The sequence below is a fragment of the Mustelus asterias genome, chromosome 13 (assembly GCF_964213995.1).
Source record: "Mustelus asterias chromosome 13, sMusAst1.hap1.1, whole genome shotgun sequence".
NCBI lineage: Eukaryota > Metazoa > Chordata > Chondrichthyes > Carcharhiniformes > Triakidae > Mustelus > Mustelus asterias.
This window is the reverse complement of record NC_135813.1, coordinates 62,793,598-62,814,575: the sequence shown is the minus strand read 5'-3', so window position 1 is coordinate 62,814,575 and position 20,978 is coordinate 62,793,598. Positions and strand designations below refer to the sequence as shown.

Sequence of the window (20,978 nt, the reverse complement as noted above, 5' to 3'; positions counted from 1 at the left end):
TTTACTTTAGCGATGGAAAGGGATAGGTATATACTGCAAGGCAAGAGTTATAGCTGGGGGAAAGGAAATTATGATGCGATTAGGCGAGATTTAGGATGCATAGGTTGGGGAAGGAAACTGCAGGGGATGGGCACAATTGAAATGTGGAGCTTGTTCAAGGAACAGCTACTGCGTGTCCTTGATAAGTATGTACCTGTCAGGCAGGGAGGAAGTGGTCAAGCGAGGGAACCGTGGTTTACAAGACGTTGAATCTCTTGTGAAGAGGAAGAAGGAGACTTATGTAAAGATGAGACGTGAAGGCGCAGTTAGGGCGCTTGAGAGTTACAAGTTAGCCAGGAAGGACCTAAAGAGAGAGTTAAGAAGAGCCAGGAGGGGACATGAGAAGTCTTGGCAGGTAGGATCAAGGAAAACCCTAAAGCTTTCTATAGGTATGTCAGGAATAAAAGAATGACTAGGCTAAGATTAGGGCCAGTCAAGGACAGTAGTGGGAAGTTGTGCGTGGAGCCTGAAGAGATAGGAGAGGCGCTAAATGAATATTTTTCGTCAGTATTCACTCAGGAAAAAGACAATGTTGTCGAGGAGAATACTGAGATACAGGCTATTGGACTAGATGGGGTTGAGGGGACTGCTGTTTGTCATTTTGAGAAATGACCTGGATGAGGGCGTAGAAGGATGGGTTAGTAAATTTGCGGATGACACTGAAGTCGGTGGAGTTGTGGACAGTGCGGAAGGTTGTTGCAGGTTACATAGGGACATAGATAAGCTGCAGAGCTGGGCTGAGAGGTGGCAAACGGAGTTTAATGCGGAAAAGTGTGAGGTGATTCACTTTGGAAGGAGTAACAGGAATACAGAGTACTGGGCTAATGTTAAGATACTTGGTAGTGTGGATGAACAGAGAGATCTCGGTGTCCATGTGCATAGATCCCTGAAAGTTGGCACCCAGGTTGATAGGGTTGTTAAGAAGGCGTACGGAGTGTTAGCTTTTATTGGTAGAGGGATTGAGTTTCGGAGCCAGGAGGTCATGTTGCAGCTGTACAAAACTCTGGTGCGGCCGCACTTGGAGTATTGCGTACAGTTCTGGTCGCCACAGTATAGGAAGGATGTGGAAGCATTGGAAAGGGTGCAGAGGAGATTTACCAGAATGTTGCCTGGTATGGTGGGAAGGTCTTATGAGGAAAGGCTAAGAGACTTGAGGTTGTTTTCGTTAGAGAGAAGAAGGTTAAGAGGTGACTTAATGGAGGCATACAAGATGATCAGAGGATTAGACAGGGTGGATAGTGAGAGCCTTTTTCCTCGGATGGTGATAGCTAGCATGAGGGAATATAGCTTTAAATTGAGGGGTGATAGATATCGGACAGATGTCAGAGGTAGGTTCTTCACTCAGAGAGTAGTAAGGGCGTGGAATGCCCTGCCTGCAGCAGTAGTGGACTCGCCAACATTAAGCGTATTTAAATGGTCATTGGACAAACACATGGATGATATTGGAATAGTGTAGGTTAGATGGGCTTTAGATTGGTTTCACTGGTCGGCGCAACATCGAGGGCCAAAGGGCCTGTACTGCACTGTTATGTTCTATCCCAGACCAAGAATTAAATCTGGCTGCCCACTGTGTCCCAGGGTTTAGCACCAGCCTAGTGGTGCACTTATCCTCTGAATATGTTTCGAAGAGCTCAGTTTTGAATAAAGAGGCCACAACGTGGAAACTTGTCATCACAAAGTTACGGACGATATAACCAGTCAGTGTTTATGATACATTGCCTGCACACAGAATCTAGCGACGAAGACAATGGACAAGGTCCCCTCAGGAACCCCCTCACCTGCTCACACAGTGAGCGGAAGCCACTTTCCTCTCGCCGGTCCAGCTCAAAGGTCTCCCCAAGCAGAGGGTTGAAAGGCTTTGCTGTGCGATGGGTGGTTGTCGAGTAGGAAGACACAGAGAATGCAGCTACGTAGCACATCTGCTCTGCAGGGCTGTCACATCTGGCTGCCTTGTCCAATAATTCGTGATACTCTAAATCCTCGGTTAGTCTCTGAAGCATTGACAAAGGCTCATTGAAGTTTACCTGCAATCAATGAGAACATAAGCAAAGTGTAATAAAATTAGCATCATGGAATCATAGAATCTTACACTGCAGAAGGAGGTCATTTGGCCCATCGAATCTGCACCGACCACAATCCCAACCAGTCCCTATCCCCACAACTCCATGCATTTACCCTAGACAGTCCCCCTGACACTAAGGGGCAATTTAGCATGGCCAATCCACCTAACACATACATTTTTGGACTGTGGGAGGAAACCGGAGCACCCGGAGGAAACCCACGCAGACACGGGGAGAAATGCAAACTCCACACAGACAGTGATCCAAACCAGGAATCATACCCAGGTCCCTGGTGCTGTGAGGCAGCAGTGCTAACCACTGTGTCACCGTGCCCCCACAAATGTCCAAAAGACCATGAATCATCCAGACTCAAAATGTTGGCTCTGTTCTCTCTCCACAGATGCTGTCAGACCTGCTGAGATTTTCCAGCATTCACTATTTTTGTTTCAGATTCCAGTATCCGCAGTAATTTGCTTTTACCAATAAAATTAGTGGTTGTTCAAACCTTTAGAAGATGAATTGCACTGTGCACATATGCTTTGCCCCTTACTTTAACAGAGGTGCTGGTCCTCATGGGTCTTTTAAATGGCTTTGGAGTCACATGTAGCCAGGTAATGATGACAGATTTCCTTCCCTAAAGAACATTAGTGAACATCGGATGGCTTTTTCTGACAATCGACAATGGTTTCATGGTCATCAGTAGATTCTTAATTCCAGATTTTTTTTCGTTGAATTCAAATTCCACCATCTGCAGTGGCGGGATTCGAACCAAGGTCCCCAGCTGAGTTTCTGGATTAATAGTCTCGTGATAATACCACTAGACTATCACCTCCCCCACCATATTACAGCAGGATGGCCTCCACATAGATTCTGGAGCGGGACTCCATACTTTCTATTCCACGTGTGTATGGTTTCACATTCGCACTGAGACTGAAGGAAGGTCCTCACATTCTGGCAGGGGAAGTTCTGCACAAAATGTCTGCCTCCAGACTGACACTACTGTGACACTGTAGAAAATATGAACCTTAGGCGAATGCTTTTCCCAAAGGACGGCACTCAGTGAGTACAGTTCACTGCTCCAGGAATCAGTCTCTATTATGTACCCCTCAACTGGTGTGGACTCAACCCAAAACTTGTTTACGTGGAAGTGAGAGAGCAACCAGCTGAGGCCAGACAGTAAATGCTGACGGCTATTCAACCATGAACTTGCAGGTATAACAATAGAGGGAGTCATCTAACACTGTAACACTACATTCTGCACCCTCTCCTTTCCTTCTCCTCTATGTACTCTATGAACGGTATGTTTTGTCTGTATAGTGCGCAAGAAACAATACTTTTCACTGTATGCTAATAAGTGTGACAATAATAAGTTAAACCAAGTCAAATGGATGATTATTTTCTGTCTAGTCAATGGGCCTTATCACCAATTATATAGTCCCTTACTACCAAGCTGCTGAGATCAACATCTGTCAACAACCCAACCTTCTTCATCTGTCCGGCTCAATTTTGATGTGGAGATGCCGGCGTTGGACTGGGGTAAACGCAGTAAGAGTTTTAATAACACCAGGTTAAAGTCCAACAGGTTTATTTGGTAGCAAATGCCATTAGCTTTTGGAGCGCTGCTCCTTCGTCAGATGGAGTGGATATCTGCTCTCAAACAGGGCATACAGAGACACAAAATCAAGTTACAGAATACTGATTAGAATGCGAATCTCTACAGCCAACCAGGTCTTAAAGATACAGACAATGTGAGTGGAGGGAGCATTAAGCACAGGTTAAAGAGATGTGTATTGTCTCCAGACAGGACAGCCAGTGAGATTCTGCAAGTCCAGGAGGCAAGCTGTGGGGGTTACTGATAGTGTGACATAGACCCAAGATCCCAGTTTAGACCGTCCTCATGGCTATCAGTTTCTGCTCAGCGACTCTGTGCTGTCGTGTGTCGTGAAGGCCGCCTTGGAGAACGCTTACCCGAAGATCAGAGGCTGAATGCCCGTGACCACTAAAGTGCTCCCCCACAGGAAGAGAACAGTCTTGCCTGGTGATTGTCGAGCGGTGTTCATTCATCCGTTGTCGTAGCAGCTCAATTTTACACAGGGCAGAATTTTATTAACACTTTTGACTAAAATAAAGTCCCTAACTGTGACGCAAGAAATTCTGGTATTTGGGATGCTTATGCTGGGATAATACATCCCTAATTTCCATATTGTTCAGTGAAAGAAAATCAGTGCAGTGAGAGTCACCCTGGTTCAGTGTCACTCTTATCTTCATAGAATCCCTGTAGTGTTCAAGAGACCATTCGGCCCATTGAGTCTGCACTGAACCTCAAACAGAGTATCTTACCCAGGCCCTCACGCCCGCCCTATCCCTGTAACCCCGCACATTCACCATGGCAAATCCCCCTAATCTACACATCGTGGTACAGTAAGGGCCAATTTAGCATGGCCAATCCACTTAACCTGCACATCTTTGGAACGCGTGAGGAAACCAGAGCACCCGGAGGAAACCCGCGCAGACACAGGGAGAACATACAAACTCCACACAAACACCCGAGCCGGGAATTGAACCCGGGTCCCTGGCACTGTGAGGCAGCAGTGCTAACCGCTGTGTCACTGTGGCGCCCTTCTTGCTGCAGTTTCAGTCACAGCTTTTACCTTTAGATATGGATGACCAGTTTTCACGCTGGGACACTTAGTGCTCACCACGGCAGACATTTTGCTTAAATCTGTTCTCACATTTACTCTGATTTAAGAACATTCTAGACCAGTGATGGGCAACCTCGGCTAGTGAGTGGGCTGCATGAGTGGCCCTCCTTCACCTCAGTGGGCCACAAGATTGAAATCGGGCTTCTTCACTAACCGTGACCCAATGAATAAGATTAAATACATTTAATACACGCTGAATATTTCACAACGAGTTATAGAAAATGCTTAATCATTTATACATTAATAGAATTGTCATCAGCTGCAGATAGTAAAAACAACAGGAATATTTACGTGTTGGACACAGAGGGAGCGCACGGCTCAGTCAGTGCTGAGAGCAATCAGCACGCACCTCACTTCACTGCCCCTGCTTTACAGGCGAATCACTTCAGTCATACCAGGAGGAAAAAAAACTACACGGATGGAAATCAGTGGTAAGTCGCTGAAGGTTTTAAATCTTTGATTTGATTCGATTTATTATTGTTACATGTATTAGTATTCAGTGAAAAGTATTGTTTCTTGCGCGCTATACAGACAAAGCATACCGTTCAAAGAGAAGGAAATGAGAGAGTGCAGAATGTAGTGTTACAAACATAGAATGAAGTTTTAGAAGCACAGAACGAGACGAAATGATAGAACTAGAAAGTATGCCAGGCACAGCTTGCAAGAAGTCGCCTCACTCTGGCGCCATCTTGGATGCGTGTGATTGGTTGATTTGACAGTTTTATGGAAAAGAAGAGAGGACTTGCATTTATATAGCGCCTTCCCAGATCTCAAACTGCTGTCAAGTCAATGAAGGACTTTTCAAGAGTAGTAATGCTGTAACATAGGAAATATGATAGCCAATTTATACACAGCAAGATCCCGCAGGAAGTAATGCAATAATGACCAGAGAATCCGTTTCATTGACGTTGGCTGTGGGATAAATATTAGCCAGTACAGCAGAGATAAGTCAGCTTCTCTTTCAGAGTAGTGCCACGGGATATTTTAGACCCGCTTCAGAGAGCACACAGAGCCTTGGTTTAACATCTCATCTGAAAGTTGGCACCTCTAACAGTGCAGCACACCTTCAGTACTGCACTAGGTGTGTCAAACTAGATTCTGTACTTCTATAATTAAATCTGATCTTGAACCCATGTGATCCTCGATCCTTGTGTTCTACCTGATGACTTCACGAATCTTAATGCACCATCCAATGTTGCTTTTAATTTTTTTTTAAAATCGTTCCATTTTCTCTGAACTCCCTGATTTGTGAATACAGCAGGTGGCGCTGTTCTATGCCCTGGATGTTAATAGCTGAGAACAGGATATGGTTCAAGGGTGATTTAATTTTCATTTATTAGTGTCACAAGTAGGCTTGCATTAACACTGCAATAAGTTACTGTGAAAATCCCCTAGTCACCACACTCCGGAGCCTGTTCGGGTACACTGAGGGAGAAATTAGCATGGTCAATGCACCTAACCAGCACACCTTTTGGAGTGTGGGAGGAAACCGCAGCACCCGGAGGAAACCCACGCAGAGGGGTGCACAGGATTGAGAGAGTGCATGTGTCTGTGAGAGGGTTGGTTTAAGGTCATGGGCTTCTGGCCAATCCATCCCATTTTACTGCCTTTTCCTAATGTGAATGGCTCTTCCCTGCACAGCCTTCACTCCGACCAGTTCCATTTCTCCTAGACCTCAGCACCATTGCTCTGAGTCAGGTCTGAGGCCTGTCTCAGAGCACAGGGGGATGGATGGGAAAGGTTTCAGAGGGATATGGGCCAAATGCAGACAAACGGGACTAGTTCAGTTCAGGAAACCTGGCCGGCGTGGATGAGTTGGGCCAAAGGGCCTGTTTTCGTGCTGTATATCTCTATGAATCTAATGGTGCTGAGGTTTGTGGACATGGTAAGCAGCAATAAAATATCACAGTGTTGATGTGCATTTTCTTCAGGTGAATGTTTAATTTGTACCTTTTAACTTAAGAAAACAAGTTGCTGGCGGTGTGGGGGATTGAGTGGGTTATAAATAATCAGAGCTCTGACCAATCAAGGAGTCTGCAGATGGTTTAAAACCACATCCAATATCCTCCGCCCAACTCCTACATAAAGGTTACCACAGATTATAATTTACGTCAGGTTCTGCACATATATGAAACTGGATAATTAAAAGTCCATCGTATGTTATTTTTCTCTCATTTTTGATTTACCAATCCAGAACAAAGCAAGCATTCCGGGTGGGATTTTCCAGTCACGCTCACCCCAAGACTGGAAAATCCCACCCGAGGTCAACAGATCTTTGCATAGTCCACCCCTGCCCATTCGCATGGCAGGCGGGACTGGAAAATTCCACCTGCTATTAATCTTCCATTCCAGGTACGAACAGAATCAAAGTAAGTGAGGGATAGCATCTTGGGAATAGTGAGGATAATATAATCATATTGAAGATCCTGATTGAGAGAGATATATGTGATACAAGGGTCAAAGTAGCTGTTTGGAAAGAGGCCAACCATGACGGAGAAAGGGTGGAGATAAGTGGGGCAAACTGGAGAAACATATCGACAAAGAGATAAAGCACTTGGCAATGTTTAATGGGAAGATGAAGAAGACTCAAGAGGACTATATGCCACTACGCAATAAAAACAAAGTGGCCAAAAGTGAATGAATAAACAGAGAGGTGAGGATTTTATTTTTTTATTAATTCGTGGGACATGGGACATTGCTGGCTGGCCAGGATTTATTGCCCATCCCTAGTTGCCCTTGGAGGGAAGTTGAGTCAACCACATTGCTGTGGCTCTGGAGTCACATGTAGGCCAGACCGGGTAAGTACAGCAGATTTCCTTCCCTAAAGGGCATCAGTGAACCAGATGGGTTTTTACGACAATTGACAATGGTTTTATGGTCATCAGTAGATTCTTAATTCAAGATTTTTTTTATTGAATTCAAATTCACCATCTGCTGTGGTGGGATTTGAACCCGGGTCCCCAGAACATTAGCTGAGTTTCTGGATTAATAGTCCAGCAATAATACCACTAGGCCATTGACTCCTCAGGATAACGGTGAACCTAAAGCAGGAGGCATGAACCAACACAGTGCTGTGACAGAACAGCCTCCCTAACAGCATTGTGGGTGTACCTACACCATATGGACTTCAGCAGTTCAAGAAGGCAGCTCGTCATCACCTTCTCAGGGGCAACTAGAGATTGTACAAGGGCAATGAATGCTAGCCTAGCTAGCGATGCACACTGTAGAATCATAGAATCTCTACAGTGCAGAAGGAGGCCATTTGGCCCATTGAACCTGCACCGACAACAATCCCACCCAGGGCCTATCCCCGTAATCCCACATTTACCCTGCTAGTCCCCCTGACACTAAGGGTCAATTTACCACGGCCAAACAACCCAACCCACACATTTTTTGGAGTGTGGTAGGAAACCGGAGCACCCGGAGGAAAGCCACGCAGACACGGGGAAAACGTGCAGACTCCACACAGTGACCCGAGGCCAGAATTGAACCCGCTAACCACTGTGCCACCGTGCCACCTGTGTGAAGGAATTAAAAAGAACATAAACAATAAAAAAAGTTAAGGACAAAAGGGAATATGGTGAGTTTGGAAAAGAGATTAGAAAGAGAACTAATTAGGAAGGGGAAATATTGTAATGAAAATAAAGAGTGTAAGAATAAATAGTAAATTACTCTGTAGACACATAAATAAGGATAATTGATGGAGGGATAGTGCTGATAAGGGACGAGCAAGATAAATGTTCGAGGCAATGTTGAGATGGCAGATTACTGAAAACATACTTTGTCTCACTTTTCACTGAACAGCTGCTAAAGGGGGAATGGCAAAGCAGAAGGAGGGAGATAAAGGCAGAAAGAATGGAGATGCCAAATTTAATAACACCATATAAAAACAAGAAATGCTGGAACCACTCAACAGGTCAAATAGCATCCATGGAATGCAGAGAACCATAGAAATGATACAGCACAGAAAGGGGCCATTCAGCCTATCTTGACCATGCTGACCCAAATACACCCAGGTGTCCTTCCTAATCCCATCTTCCTCCACACGGCCCATAGCCCTGCAGTTTACAGCACTTAAGGTGTAGATCCAGGTACTTTTTAAATAAGTTTAGGTGCCTCCACCACCAACTCAGGCAGCAAATTCCAGACATCCAGCACCCCCTGCATAAAAAGATTTTTCCTCTTGTCTCCTCTAATCCTTCTGTCACTTAGCTTGAATCTATGACCCCTGGGTTTTGAACTCTCTGCCAAAGGAAACAGATCACTCTTGTCCACTCTCTCCCTGCACTTCACAATTTTGTACACCTCAATCATGTCACTCCTCAGCCTTTTCTGTTCCAAGGAAAATAACTTCAACCTCTCTAATCTCTCCTCGTAGCGACAAACAGACTCTGTAATATCAGTTCTCCCTCTCTGACCTCTCTACCACTGAGGCTGAGCCCAAGCTTGTGGAATATCACCTCTTCCTTCTGTTAAGCATAAACACCAGCACAAAGCAGTCGGGCGGAACAATCTGTTTCTATGCTGTAAATTCCATAAGATGGTAAAATAATGGAAATGATCATCAAGAGGAAACTGGATCATCAATACAATAATGGCCTTGCAAACAGTAGTTTACATGGATTCATGAGAGAAGGCATTTGATAAAGTGCCACGTTAAAGGTAATTGTGGAAAATAAATGCTCACGTTATTGGGGGTAACATATTGGCACGGATAGAAGAAGATTGAGTGGCTAACGGGATACAGTGAGTAGGCATAAATGGGTCTTTTTCAGGGTTAGCAACATGTGACAAGTGGAGTGCCACAGGGATCAGTGCTGGAGGCCTCAACTTTTCACAATTTCTATCAATGATTGGATGAAGAAATTGAAGGGATGGTTCCTAAATTTGCTGATGACACAAAGATAGGTAGGAGAGTAAGTTAAGAAGAGGACACAAGGAGGCTGCAAAAATATATAGATGGGCTACATATGTGGGCAAAATTCTGGCAAATGGAGTATAATGTGGAAAAATGTGAAATTTTGGGAGGAAGAATAAAAATAAATAAATAATGATGAGAGATTGCAGAGCTCTGAGGTGTAGAGGGATCTGGCTGCCCTCGTGCATGAATCACAGAAGGCTAATATGCAGGTAAAGCAAATAATTAGTAATAGAATATTATCATTTATTGCAAGAGAAATTGAATACAAAAAGTAGGGAGGTTATACTTCAGTTGTACAGGGAACTAGTAAGACCACATTTGAAGTATCGTGTACAGTACTGGTCACCTTATTCAGGAAAGATGTAAATGCGTTGGAAGAAGTTCAGAGAAGGTTTACCAGACTAATACCTGGAATGGGAGGATTGTCTTATGAGGAAAGGATTGACAGGCTGGGCTTGTGATGGGGGGTAGTGCAGAATTCTTAGTATGAGGCCCTTCATTTTAGTTTTACTATAATAAGTAGACTAGGTTAAGGTAATTATAAAGTGCCTTATATATGGTGAGAATTCACAATGTGCCGGGAACAAAATATGCAAATATATTATAAACTGCAAACCACAAATTAACCAAGTATTATAAGCTTAAACTGTATTTTCAATATACATGTATTGTGTGCCTTGGCCAACTTTGTTCTGAATGCAGCATGATGGGAAACACAGTGGTAGGCAAGCCAAATTCTTTTAACACAATGGAGCACAAAAAGGCAGTTTCTCTTATCTTTTTGGATATGCGAAAGCAAGTTTAATAGGCCTGGGTTGTAAGGGAGTGGATTCATTCATGGGTAGCAAGGCTGGAAAAGTCTCACAAGCTGATAAGGAGAGGCCAGATTCGGGCAGAGAATGACTCCTTTTGCCAATTAAGATTCGCTGCTGCAAGCGGTGGCCTTGGTTTCCGGAATTGACATGAGTTAGATTTCCTAGGTAACGGGGGAGGAACCTACAGGGGCAATGAGCTAATGATCTCCTATTCCTGTTGACAGGTGGAACGTTAGTGGCTAATTGTAATATTGTAATTGGACCCTCCAGTCTGACTAACAAGGCTGGGCGGGATATTGAAATGTTAAGAATAATATAACAATTTTACAATTGCGAGATTTGCTCAGAGAGGACAGTCAACCCTCATTGACTGTGTCTACCTCCTGAAGTATGCATTAGCAAATAAATACCTTTTCATTTTATAACTGTACACTGTCGTTCACTGTTTATGTCTTGGTTGAGTGAGGTCAACTAAATACAGGGCACCCCAGTGGGACACCTCAAAAAATTCCTCTTACAATTTGGCACCAACATTCGTTTCCCAGCTCTATTTGTCTTTGAGAAGGTGGTAGTGAGCCAGGGTCTAAAACCATTATTGTCCATTTGGCTTGGGTATATCCACAATGCTGTCTGTCTGCATTATTCCTTTTAGCCTTTTCTGTGGCTGTCTGGTACAACTGAGTCACTTGCTAGGTCACTTCAGAGGGAAGTTATGAGACAACCACATTACTGTGGGTCCAGAGTCACATGCAAGTCAGACCAGGTAAGGACAGCAGATTTCCTTCTGTGATGAACTTGGTACTATGCAAAAACAAAAATTCATGAGATCTCCCTTTAACCCAATATGAAACTAAAGAAAGCTCTGGAAAGAGGGGTAATTGGATTTCCTGGCTACTACATAGATCCGGAGATGTTAGATTCTGGCTGGGGTTACTGTCGAGATGAAAGTCATGTTTAAAAAATTAGACAAATAGAAACTAACTAAACAGAGGTTTGCGGTCACCAGCAGAACACACAGGCCCTACTGTATGAAGGAAGCAAATCTCTCAGGGAAAGGTCAGTTTTTCTGTTTGAAAGAAAAGTAGACAGGAGGAGGGGGGCAGTGGCACAGTGGTATTGTCACTGGACTAATAATCCAGAGACCCAGAGAAAAATCTAAGGACCTTGGTTCAAAACCCACCTCAGCAAATGGTGAAATTTGAATCCAATAAAACAACTGGAATTAAAAGTCTCATGATGGCGACGAAACCATTGTTAATTGTCGTTAAAAGCCACCTGGTTCACTGATGGCCTTAAGGGAAAGAAATCTGCCGTCCTTACCCAGTCTGGCCTACATGTGACTCCAGATTCACAGCAATGTTGACTCTCAACTGCCCTCTGAATCAGGTAATAAATGCTGGCCCAGCCAGTGACGCTTATGTCTTACAAAATGAATTTTAGAAAAAGCTCTTGCAAGTACTTTGCGAGCTGGCTTAGAAGGTCTAAAACCTGGGGGGAAAAAAGCTGGAAAAACGTAGCAGGTCTGGCAGCATCTCTGCTAGCAAGAGAGACAAGATTTCACTTTTTAAAAATTTTGCTGTAACAGTCAATCCCAATTTATTTTTCCAGGACTCTGTTTTTTTTTGCAGATTTCTGGCATCCGCAGCATTTTGCTGTTACTAAAACCTGGAAAGTAGCTTGACTACCTCAGGGACTGGAGACTTTCCTAGAATTGGCCAAACCTCTGGCCGAGCAAGTGGCTGGCTGACTGAAAAGGGACTCTGGAAAGTTCCACCAGCAGGTCTGTCATGACCCAAGGGAGAGAGGTTTCAGAGAAATGTGGGCCTTGCTGATGATAATCAAACTGGTCGAACCTGAGGGTTGAAAACTGTTGCTGGTTAGGACTTGCCCTGCCCTGCAAGGATAACAAACAGCTTTGTATTCCAGATTTATTAATTACTTGAAATGATGAATTCCATCTGCTGGGACAGGATTTGAACCCACACCCTGGGTGCATTAGCCTGAGCTCTGGATTATGAGTCCAGTGACACTGTCACCACACCACCATCTCCCCGAAGATGAGGGGCAGGGAAACAAGTACTGACTGATAGTACATCTTTTGCTGCACCAATTATATAAAGGTCCTGGATTCAGAAACCCAAAGTGATCAGATTTTCAAATGAAACTAAATTAGCTAAGGCAATATTGAAGGAATGACAGAGTACACTGGGCCAGATCTGTAAACAGTGGGGGTGGAGTTGAATGGAGACAAATAGAAAGTTTATTTATTTATTAGTGTCACAAGTAGGTTTACATTAACACTGCAATGAAGTTACTGTGAAAATCCCCTAGTCGCCACACTCCGGCGCATGTTCGGGTACACTGAGGGAGAATTTAGCATAACCAATGCACCTAATCAGCATGTCTTTCAGACTGTGGGAGGAAACCAGAGCACCCAGAGGAAACCCACACAGGCACGGGGAGAACATACAAACTGTCATTGTCTGTGTGGAGTTTGCATGTTCTCCCCGTGTCTGCATGGGTTTCTTCTGGGTGCTTCGGTTTTCTCCTGCAGTCCAAAGATGTGCGAGTTAAGGGGATTATGGGGATAGAGCCTAAGTGGGATTGTTGTCAGTGCATACTTGATAGGCCGAATGGCCTCCTTCTGCAGCGCAGGGATTCTATGATTTCTATGATCCACACAGACAGTGACCCAAGCCGGGAATCGAACCCGGGTCCCTGGAATTGTGAGACAGCAGTGCTAACCACTGTGCCACCGTATCACCCTAGTACTACAATAGAGGGTAAAATAAGCAGCCTACACCTGGGATAAATGGCTGAAATAGTTAAAAGTTGAAGCTGAAAAAGGCCTTGGGATCATAGCAACATTGACACTGTATAAGCCCAATCAGTGCAGAGCAGTGATTCAGAAAGCCTATTGAACGGGGATCGACACACTCTGCAGAATACAAGGCAGAAGAAACTGTCTTGAGCTTTCTCAGAGGCACCATTAGTGCTGCATCCATGCCAGCGCTGGAGGCAATGTGAGGAGGAATACAACACTGATTAGCAGTATCAAGGCTCTAAGTTAGAAGGAAAGAATAGAGTTTTCTGCTTGGAAAGGGCTGTACCTGCTGAGATATAGAAGATAGTTACAATGGAGCCCCGATTTTATGCGCCCTGATTTAGCGCTAAATCGGATATTACGCGATCGCGCGACGGACCCTTTTTTTTTGCTCTTTCCGGTTTAGTGAATTAGCGCGACCCCGATTTAGCGCGACCCCGATAACATTCGCGATCACATTTTATGGACCCCAACCATCGCGTTAAAACAGGGCTCCACTGTATATGAAAAGTTAATCTGTAAGATTATTAATTTAAATTAAATATGGATGCTAAGGTCAACATTTATTATAGAGTCATAGAGGTTTACAGCATGGAAACAGGCCATACCTGCCCTTTTCTTTTTAACACTAAGCTAATCCCAATTGCCTGCACTTGGCTCATATCCCTCTATACCCATCTTACCCATGCAACTGTCTAAATGCTTTTTAAAAGACAAAATTGGACCCGCCTCTACTACTACCTCTGGCAGCTCGGTCCAGACACTCACCACCCTCTGTGTCAAAAAAATAGCCCCTCTGGACCCTTTTATATCTCTCCCCTCTCACTTTAAAACTATGCCTTCGAATTTTAGACTATCTACCTTACCTATGCCCCTCATTATTATATAGACCTCTAAAAGATCACCATTAAGCCTCCCACACTCCAGGGGAAAAAAGTCCCAGTCTATTCAGCCTCTCCTTATAATTCAAACCATCAAGTCCTGGTAGCATCCTAGTAAATCTTTTCTGCACACTTTCTAGTTTAATAATATCCTTTCTATAATAGGGTTGTTGCCCATCCCTGGTTGGTCCTTAGATTTTTTTGCTGAGCAGCCTTCCTGAATGTCGGTGTCTCCCGGGGAAGATATCTCTATGGGAGATTAGACCGGCATTTCTAGGATTTTGAAACACCAATGGGGAAAAATATGCGACTACAACCAGGGGGACGCAGGAAACAACACACTGCAAGGTAACTTGAGCATGGATATCAAGACGTTATTTACACATAATTTACACAAGGAATACTTTTTTTTATTCTTCATGGGATGTGGACATTTCTGGCCGGGCCAGCATTTATGGCCAACCCTAATTTCCCTTGTGGGGGCATTTAAGAGTCAACCACATTGCTGTGGCTCTGGAGTCATGTGCAGGCCAGACCAGGGAAGGATGGAAACTTTCCTCCCCTAAAGGACATTAATGAACCAGATGAGTTTTTCCGACAATCGACAATGGTTTTATGGCTAGATACAGTACTGGAGGCAACATAAGAACATAGAATCCCTACAGTGCAGAAGGAGGCCATTCGGCCCATAACGTCTGCACTGACTCTTTGAAAAAGCATCTTACCCAGGCCCACCCCCCAACCTATCCTCATAACTCCACACATTTACCATGGCCAATCCACCTAATCTGCACATCTTTGGACTGTGGGAGGAAACCGAAGTGCCTGGAGGAAACCCATGCCGACACGGGGAGAACATGCAGACTCCGCACAGACAGTGACCCAAGGCCGGAATTGAACCCAGATCCCTGGCGCTGTGAGGCAGCAGTGCTAACCACTGTGCCACCGTGCCGCCCAACATCTAAGAATGATTTAAGATGCAATCAGATATTGCAAGAAGGGGATGCTGGAATCTCTCTGGATGGGTGAATTAAAGTGACCTTCCTAATCTTCAAATACCATATCATTCTCTGGATTTCAGTTAGATCTGGGAAAGTGCAATGATGGGCAACTTGCTTGTTATCTTAATCTGTCATCCACAACGATCGCTCATTGATTTGCTGCAAAGTTGAAGTGTTGCCAAAAAAGCCCTCCTACCATTCTGTCAAACAACAGTTTAAATAATAACACCCCACCCCTCCCCCAGGTCCCTGAAAGGACAGTGCGATTTTAAGTGAAACTGCATCTTGGAAGGCAAACCTGTCAAAGCCGAAGCTTCCTCTCCCAAACTGGCAGCATTCCAGGAACGGAGACATTAATTATTCCATCTCTTCACGCTCACTATAAATAGCTGGCCCACTTCGCCTCAGTTTCCAGTACATTTTCACCTGCGCCTCCTCTGGGAGTGCGATAAAACATACATTCCCATAAATAATTTCCTGTGGTGATTTTTTTTTTAACATCACCATCACTGCAAGTCTTAGCAAAGGAAGGCTTCATTATGTACACAATATGCACTTCACTCAGGAATAACAGCAGCCGCTTCAGGTTTTTGTGAATGTGGCACAGAGAGAGAGAAAAAACACACACAGACTGTTCCCGCCTCCGTCCCAGACTGTGACGCATTTCCCGAGGGATTCTCATTAACATCCCCCGTCAGCTGCTTCATCTCACTAAATTCCAAAGGATTTGGAGATTCTGGGGAATTACAGCAGAGGAACAATGTTCAGTCACATTTCGCCGGAGGCGGAACTGATTATTTTTAACACTGAAAGGCGGATTAAATGTGTAAAATGAAACACATATTCACCGGAGAGCGAGAAAGGATCTCATAGAAACTTATAAAATTCTAACAGGGTTAGGCAGGGTAGATTCAGAAAGAATGTTCCCAATGGTGGGGGAGTCCAGAACTAGGGGGTCATAGTTTGAGGATAAGGGTAAACCTGTTAGGACTGAGGTGAGGAGGAATTTCTTCACCCAGAGGATGGTGAATGTGTGGAATTCACTGCCACAGAAAGTAGCTGAGGCCAAAGCATTGTCTGATTTCAAGATATTGCTCTAGGGGCTAAAGGAATCAAGGGATATGGGGGAGAAGGTGGATCAGGATATTGAATTCGATGATCAGCCATGATCAAAATGAATGGCGGAGAAGGCTCAAAGGGCCGAATGGTCTTCTCCTGCTTCTAGTTTCTATGTTTTTATGTAGAAGGAGCTTCGGTCTATGAGGTCTACACTGGAACTTTCTGAGCAGCCATGGTGATGTTCCCAAGTGCCTGCTGCCCCTGTGCTTCCAGGTGGCAGAGGTCCCAGATTTGTGAAGAGCTGCCAAAGGTGTCTTGGCAAGTTGCTGCAGCGTCTCTGTGGACAGTCCACACTCGAGCTGTGCGGCTCACCACCACCTTCTCCAGTACAATTAGGGATGAGCAATAAATGCTGACCCATCCTGCAAAAGAATAAATAAAAAAGATGGAGGGGTGGCACAGTGGTTAGCACTGCTGCCTCACAGCGCAAGGGACCTGGGTCACCGTGTGGAGTTTGCACATTCTCCCTGTGTCTGTGTGGGTTTCTTCCGGGTGCTCCGGTTTCCTCCTACACTCCAAAGATGTGCAGGTTAGGTGGATTAGCGATGGTAAATTGTTCCTTAGTGTCCGAAGATGTATAGATTAGGGAGTTTAGCCATGGTAAACATATGGGGTAAGCACAGTAAGAAGTCTCACAACACCAGGTTAAAACATATGGGGTTACAGGGATAGGGCCTGGCTATTCTCTTTCAGAGAATCGGTGCAGGTTCGATGGGCAGAATGGCCTCCCTCTGCACTGTAGGGAATCTATGATTCTATGAATATGACAATGTACTGCTAATCAGAGTGTGGCAATCACCTTATTAAACGAATTGCCAGTAAAACCTGTAACATGGATTATGCTATAAATACAAACACTCTGGGAGTTGACTTCCTTGTAGGTGGCAGTGCTGAAGTTTTTTTAAAATTCATTTGTGGGACATGGGTGTCGCTGGCTGGCCAGCATTTATTGCCCATCCCTAGTTACCCTTGTTCAGAGGACAGTTGAGAGTCAACCACATTGCTGTGGCTCTGGAGTCACATGTAGGCCAGACCAGGTAAGGATGGCAGATTTCCTTTCCTAAAGGGCATTAGTAAACCAGATGGGTATTTCCAACAATCGACAATGGTTTCATGGTCATCAGGAGATTCTGAATTCCAGATATTTTTATTGAATTCAAATTCTGCTGTGGCAGGATTTGAACATGGGTCCCAGAACATTAGCTGAGTTTCTGGATTAATAGTCCAGAGATAATACCACTAGGCCATTGCCTTCCCGGAGGTTTACATGAAATAGCTTGAACCTAAAGACCAGTGTGAAGTGAATCTTCCACCACAACCATTTATCGTGAGTAACACAATTCCGGCTTGCAAACCCAGGTATAAATACTAGACCAATGGGATAAAAGTGTCTGCTTTTGACTGGTGATGATGATCCTATCAGAAAGCTGCCTGGCTGTCTAAATCGTTTTCCAAGCGGCAAATAATGGCACAGCGGAATCTGACAGCATCTGCAACAGCAACGTGCATTTATATAGCATCATTAATGCAATAAAATATTTAAAGACACTTCACAGGAGTGCTATCAATTGAACTCCACACCACACACGGAGACTGCCCCTGCTGCAAAGTATGTGTGAATGTTGGGTGAGGACAGGGTCAGGTTTGGCTGTGATACAGCCCACTCTAAGTGTTTGTTTAGGGGGCAATTTAAACCTAATCTGCCTACCATTAAACTGACACCATCTGGTACAACACTGGCTTCACAACCTTCCTAATTCTACACCTCATTGAGATTAATATTGAGCAGGGTGCAAATCCAGGAGAGATTGCCACTAAATGTGTGATCCAGGTTAATAGTCTGGGGGCATGGGTTCAAATCCCACCAAGGCAACTGATGCAATTTGAAATCAATTAATAAATCTAGTGACCATGACATTATTGCCGATTGTGATAAAAACCCACCTAATGTCCTGTAGGGAAGGAAATCTGCCATCCTTACCTGGTCTGGCCTACATGTGACTCCAGACCCACAGCAGTGTGGTTGACTCTTAACTGCCCTCTGAAATAACCAAGCAAGTCACTCAGTTCAAGGGCAACTAGAGATGGGCACCACCCATCCTATGGTTTACCCACCCCATGACTTCCTTTTAGCAACTATAAACTTGGTCAGAAGTGGGTTTTGAGGTATTTCTTAAAGGAGGATATAAAGGAGGCCAAAACGTTGTCTGATTTCAAGAAGAAATTAGATATAGCTCTTGGGGCTAAAGGGATCAAGGGATATGGGAGGAAGGGGGGATCAGGATATTGAATTCGATGATCATCCACGATCAAGATGAATGGCAGTGCAGACTCGAAGGGCCGAATGGCCTCCTCCTGCTTCTAGTTTCTATGTATGTTTCTATCAGTTAGAACACACCTGGAACAATGTGAACAGCTTTGGTCTCCTTATCTGAGGAAAGAAATACTGGCACTGGCAGCAGTCCAGGGAAGGTTCACCAGGTTGATCCTGGGTATGGAGGGATTTTCTTATGAGGAGAGGTTGAGTAGGTAGGGCCTGTACTCATTGGAGTTTAGAAGAATGAGAGGCGACTTTATTTAGATATATAGGATTCTCCGGGGCTTGACAAGGTCGATGCTGAGAGATTGTTTCCCCTTGTGGGAGAGGGCCAGAGGGCACAATCTCAGAGTAAGGGGGTCGCCCATTTAAGACAGAGATGAGGAGGAATTTCTTCTCTCAGTGGGTAGTGAATGTGTGGAATTCTTTTCCACAGAGGGCTGTAGAGGCTGGGTTGTTAAGTATGTTCAAGGCTGAGATAGACAGATTGTTAATCAGTAAGGGAATCCCCAGGGTTATGGGGATAAGACGGGAAAGTGGAGTTGAGGATTATCACATCAGATCAGTCTGCTCCTGTGTCTCATGGAGAAGGGAGAGATTGGGAGTGGAGAAGGTGCTTAGGGATGGAGTTTGAGAGTTTAGAGTCGAGACAGCTGAGAGCACAGCCATCCTAAATGAAAACAAGCGTGTTCTCAAGGGTCCGAATCGAGGAGTGTGAAGATTTGAGGTTTGGGGAAGAAACAAGAATGAGAATGTTATAATCAGGACAATGCACAGCTGCGAGGATGGGATGATGCGTGGATGCGAGGTACAGTTTGCAGCAGAGTTCCAGAATGGTTGGGTCTCGAGATGAGGAAAGGCAAGCCTGATGATTTCAGTGTCAAATCACTGAAGAGTGCAGTACTGGGACAGGCCAGCAGACGGTGCAGGGTGAGGCCCCAGGTCACCTTCTCATCAGGCAATGGATGCAATGCTGGTTTTAAGTGGGAAGTGATAGAGAGAGAGAGAGAGGAAGCTGCTGGGTCGGCATTCCTGGAAAGGCCTTGGACATCACAGCCACTAAATGTTTTCATTCTGATTCTTTCCAGAAGACATTTTCTGCAAATTGTAGACTTAACCAGAAAGGCAGCAACAAAGCCGTGCTCAAAGCTTGGAGTTTGAAATTACCCGGTTGTGAATGGAGTTAATGTGCTTCAAATCACAATTAGGATTGCTCTGTCAAGGGCAATCAGTTGTGAAAAATCCTCCTGAGAACCCTTCACCCCTGAATATATAAAGATTAGAGAATCATAGCAGTTTTACTTTGATTTCTTTGACTGCCTTGTTCAGCCAGTAAACGACAATCCAGGGTCCTGTTGTGTATTGATAATTACCAGCCTCTCCGATAATGGCACACAAAACACCATTCACTCATCAGTAATACTCTGAAAATCTACCTAGAATATTTAATCAGTTCTTCAGTATGGTGGCACACTGGTTAGCACTGCTGCCTCACAGTGCCAGGGACCTGGGTTTGATTCCCAGTTTGGGTCACTGTCTGTGCAGAGTCTGCACATTCTCCCCGTGTCTGCATGGGTTTCCGCCGGTTTCCTCCCACAGATCGAAAGACGTGCTGGTTAGGTGCATTGGTCATGCTAAATTCTCCCTCAGTGTACCCAAACAGGTGCCGGAGTGTGACGACTAGGGGATTTTCACAGTAACTTCATTGCAATGTTAATGTAAGCCTACTTGGGACTAATAAATAAACATTGGCTTTGTAACTCTGAGAAGATCCTCCCCTATGGTTCGACCAGCAAAATCTGAGATTAAGAATCGACTGATGACCATGAAACCATTGCCGATTGTCATAAAAACCCATCTGGTTCACTAATGTCCTTTAGGGAAGGAAATCTGCCGTCCTTACCTGGTCTGGCCTACATGTGACTCCAGAGCCACAGCAATGTGGTTGACTCTCAACTGCCCTCGGGCAACTAGGGTTGGGCAATAAATGCTGGTCAGCCAGCGATGCCCATATCCCACTAATGAATTTTTTAAAAATTAGTTCAATGCCCCCTCCCTCCATCCCAACCAATAAAACAATCAACTGAAAGTAATGCAAATTTAGTCAACCTTCAACCAGGACTGGAGCGATGAGAGAGAGAGACAAGGTGCTCAGATCACTGAGGGCTCTTCAATCTGCATCTTGTGTGATTTATGACTCACTGGGTCATTGTTTACTTATAAACTTCATTCGCAGACTCTTTAGGCTGTAGAATGCTGCCTCAGGAAGTAAGACAACCCGATGAATCTTGCTTTGATA

At 44.6% G+C, this 20,978-nt stretch overlaps 1 protein-coding gene across 8 annotated transcripts in view; it reads right to left on the bottom strand.

Moving 5' to 3' along the window:
* LOC144502696 (oxysterol-binding protein 2-like) overlaps nt 1–20,978 on the bottom strand; it is a 386,545-nt gene that overhangs the window by 29,732 nt on the left and 335,835 nt on the right. For all 8 annotated transcript variants that reach the window (XM_078226903.1, XM_078226904.1, XM_078226906.1 and 5 more), the window contains one exon: nt 1,818–2,063. In XM_078226903.1, the coding sequence (XP_078083029.1) occupies nt 1,818–2,063 (246 nt within the window). The remainder of the gene's footprint in view (nt 1–1,817; nt 2,064–20,978) is intronic.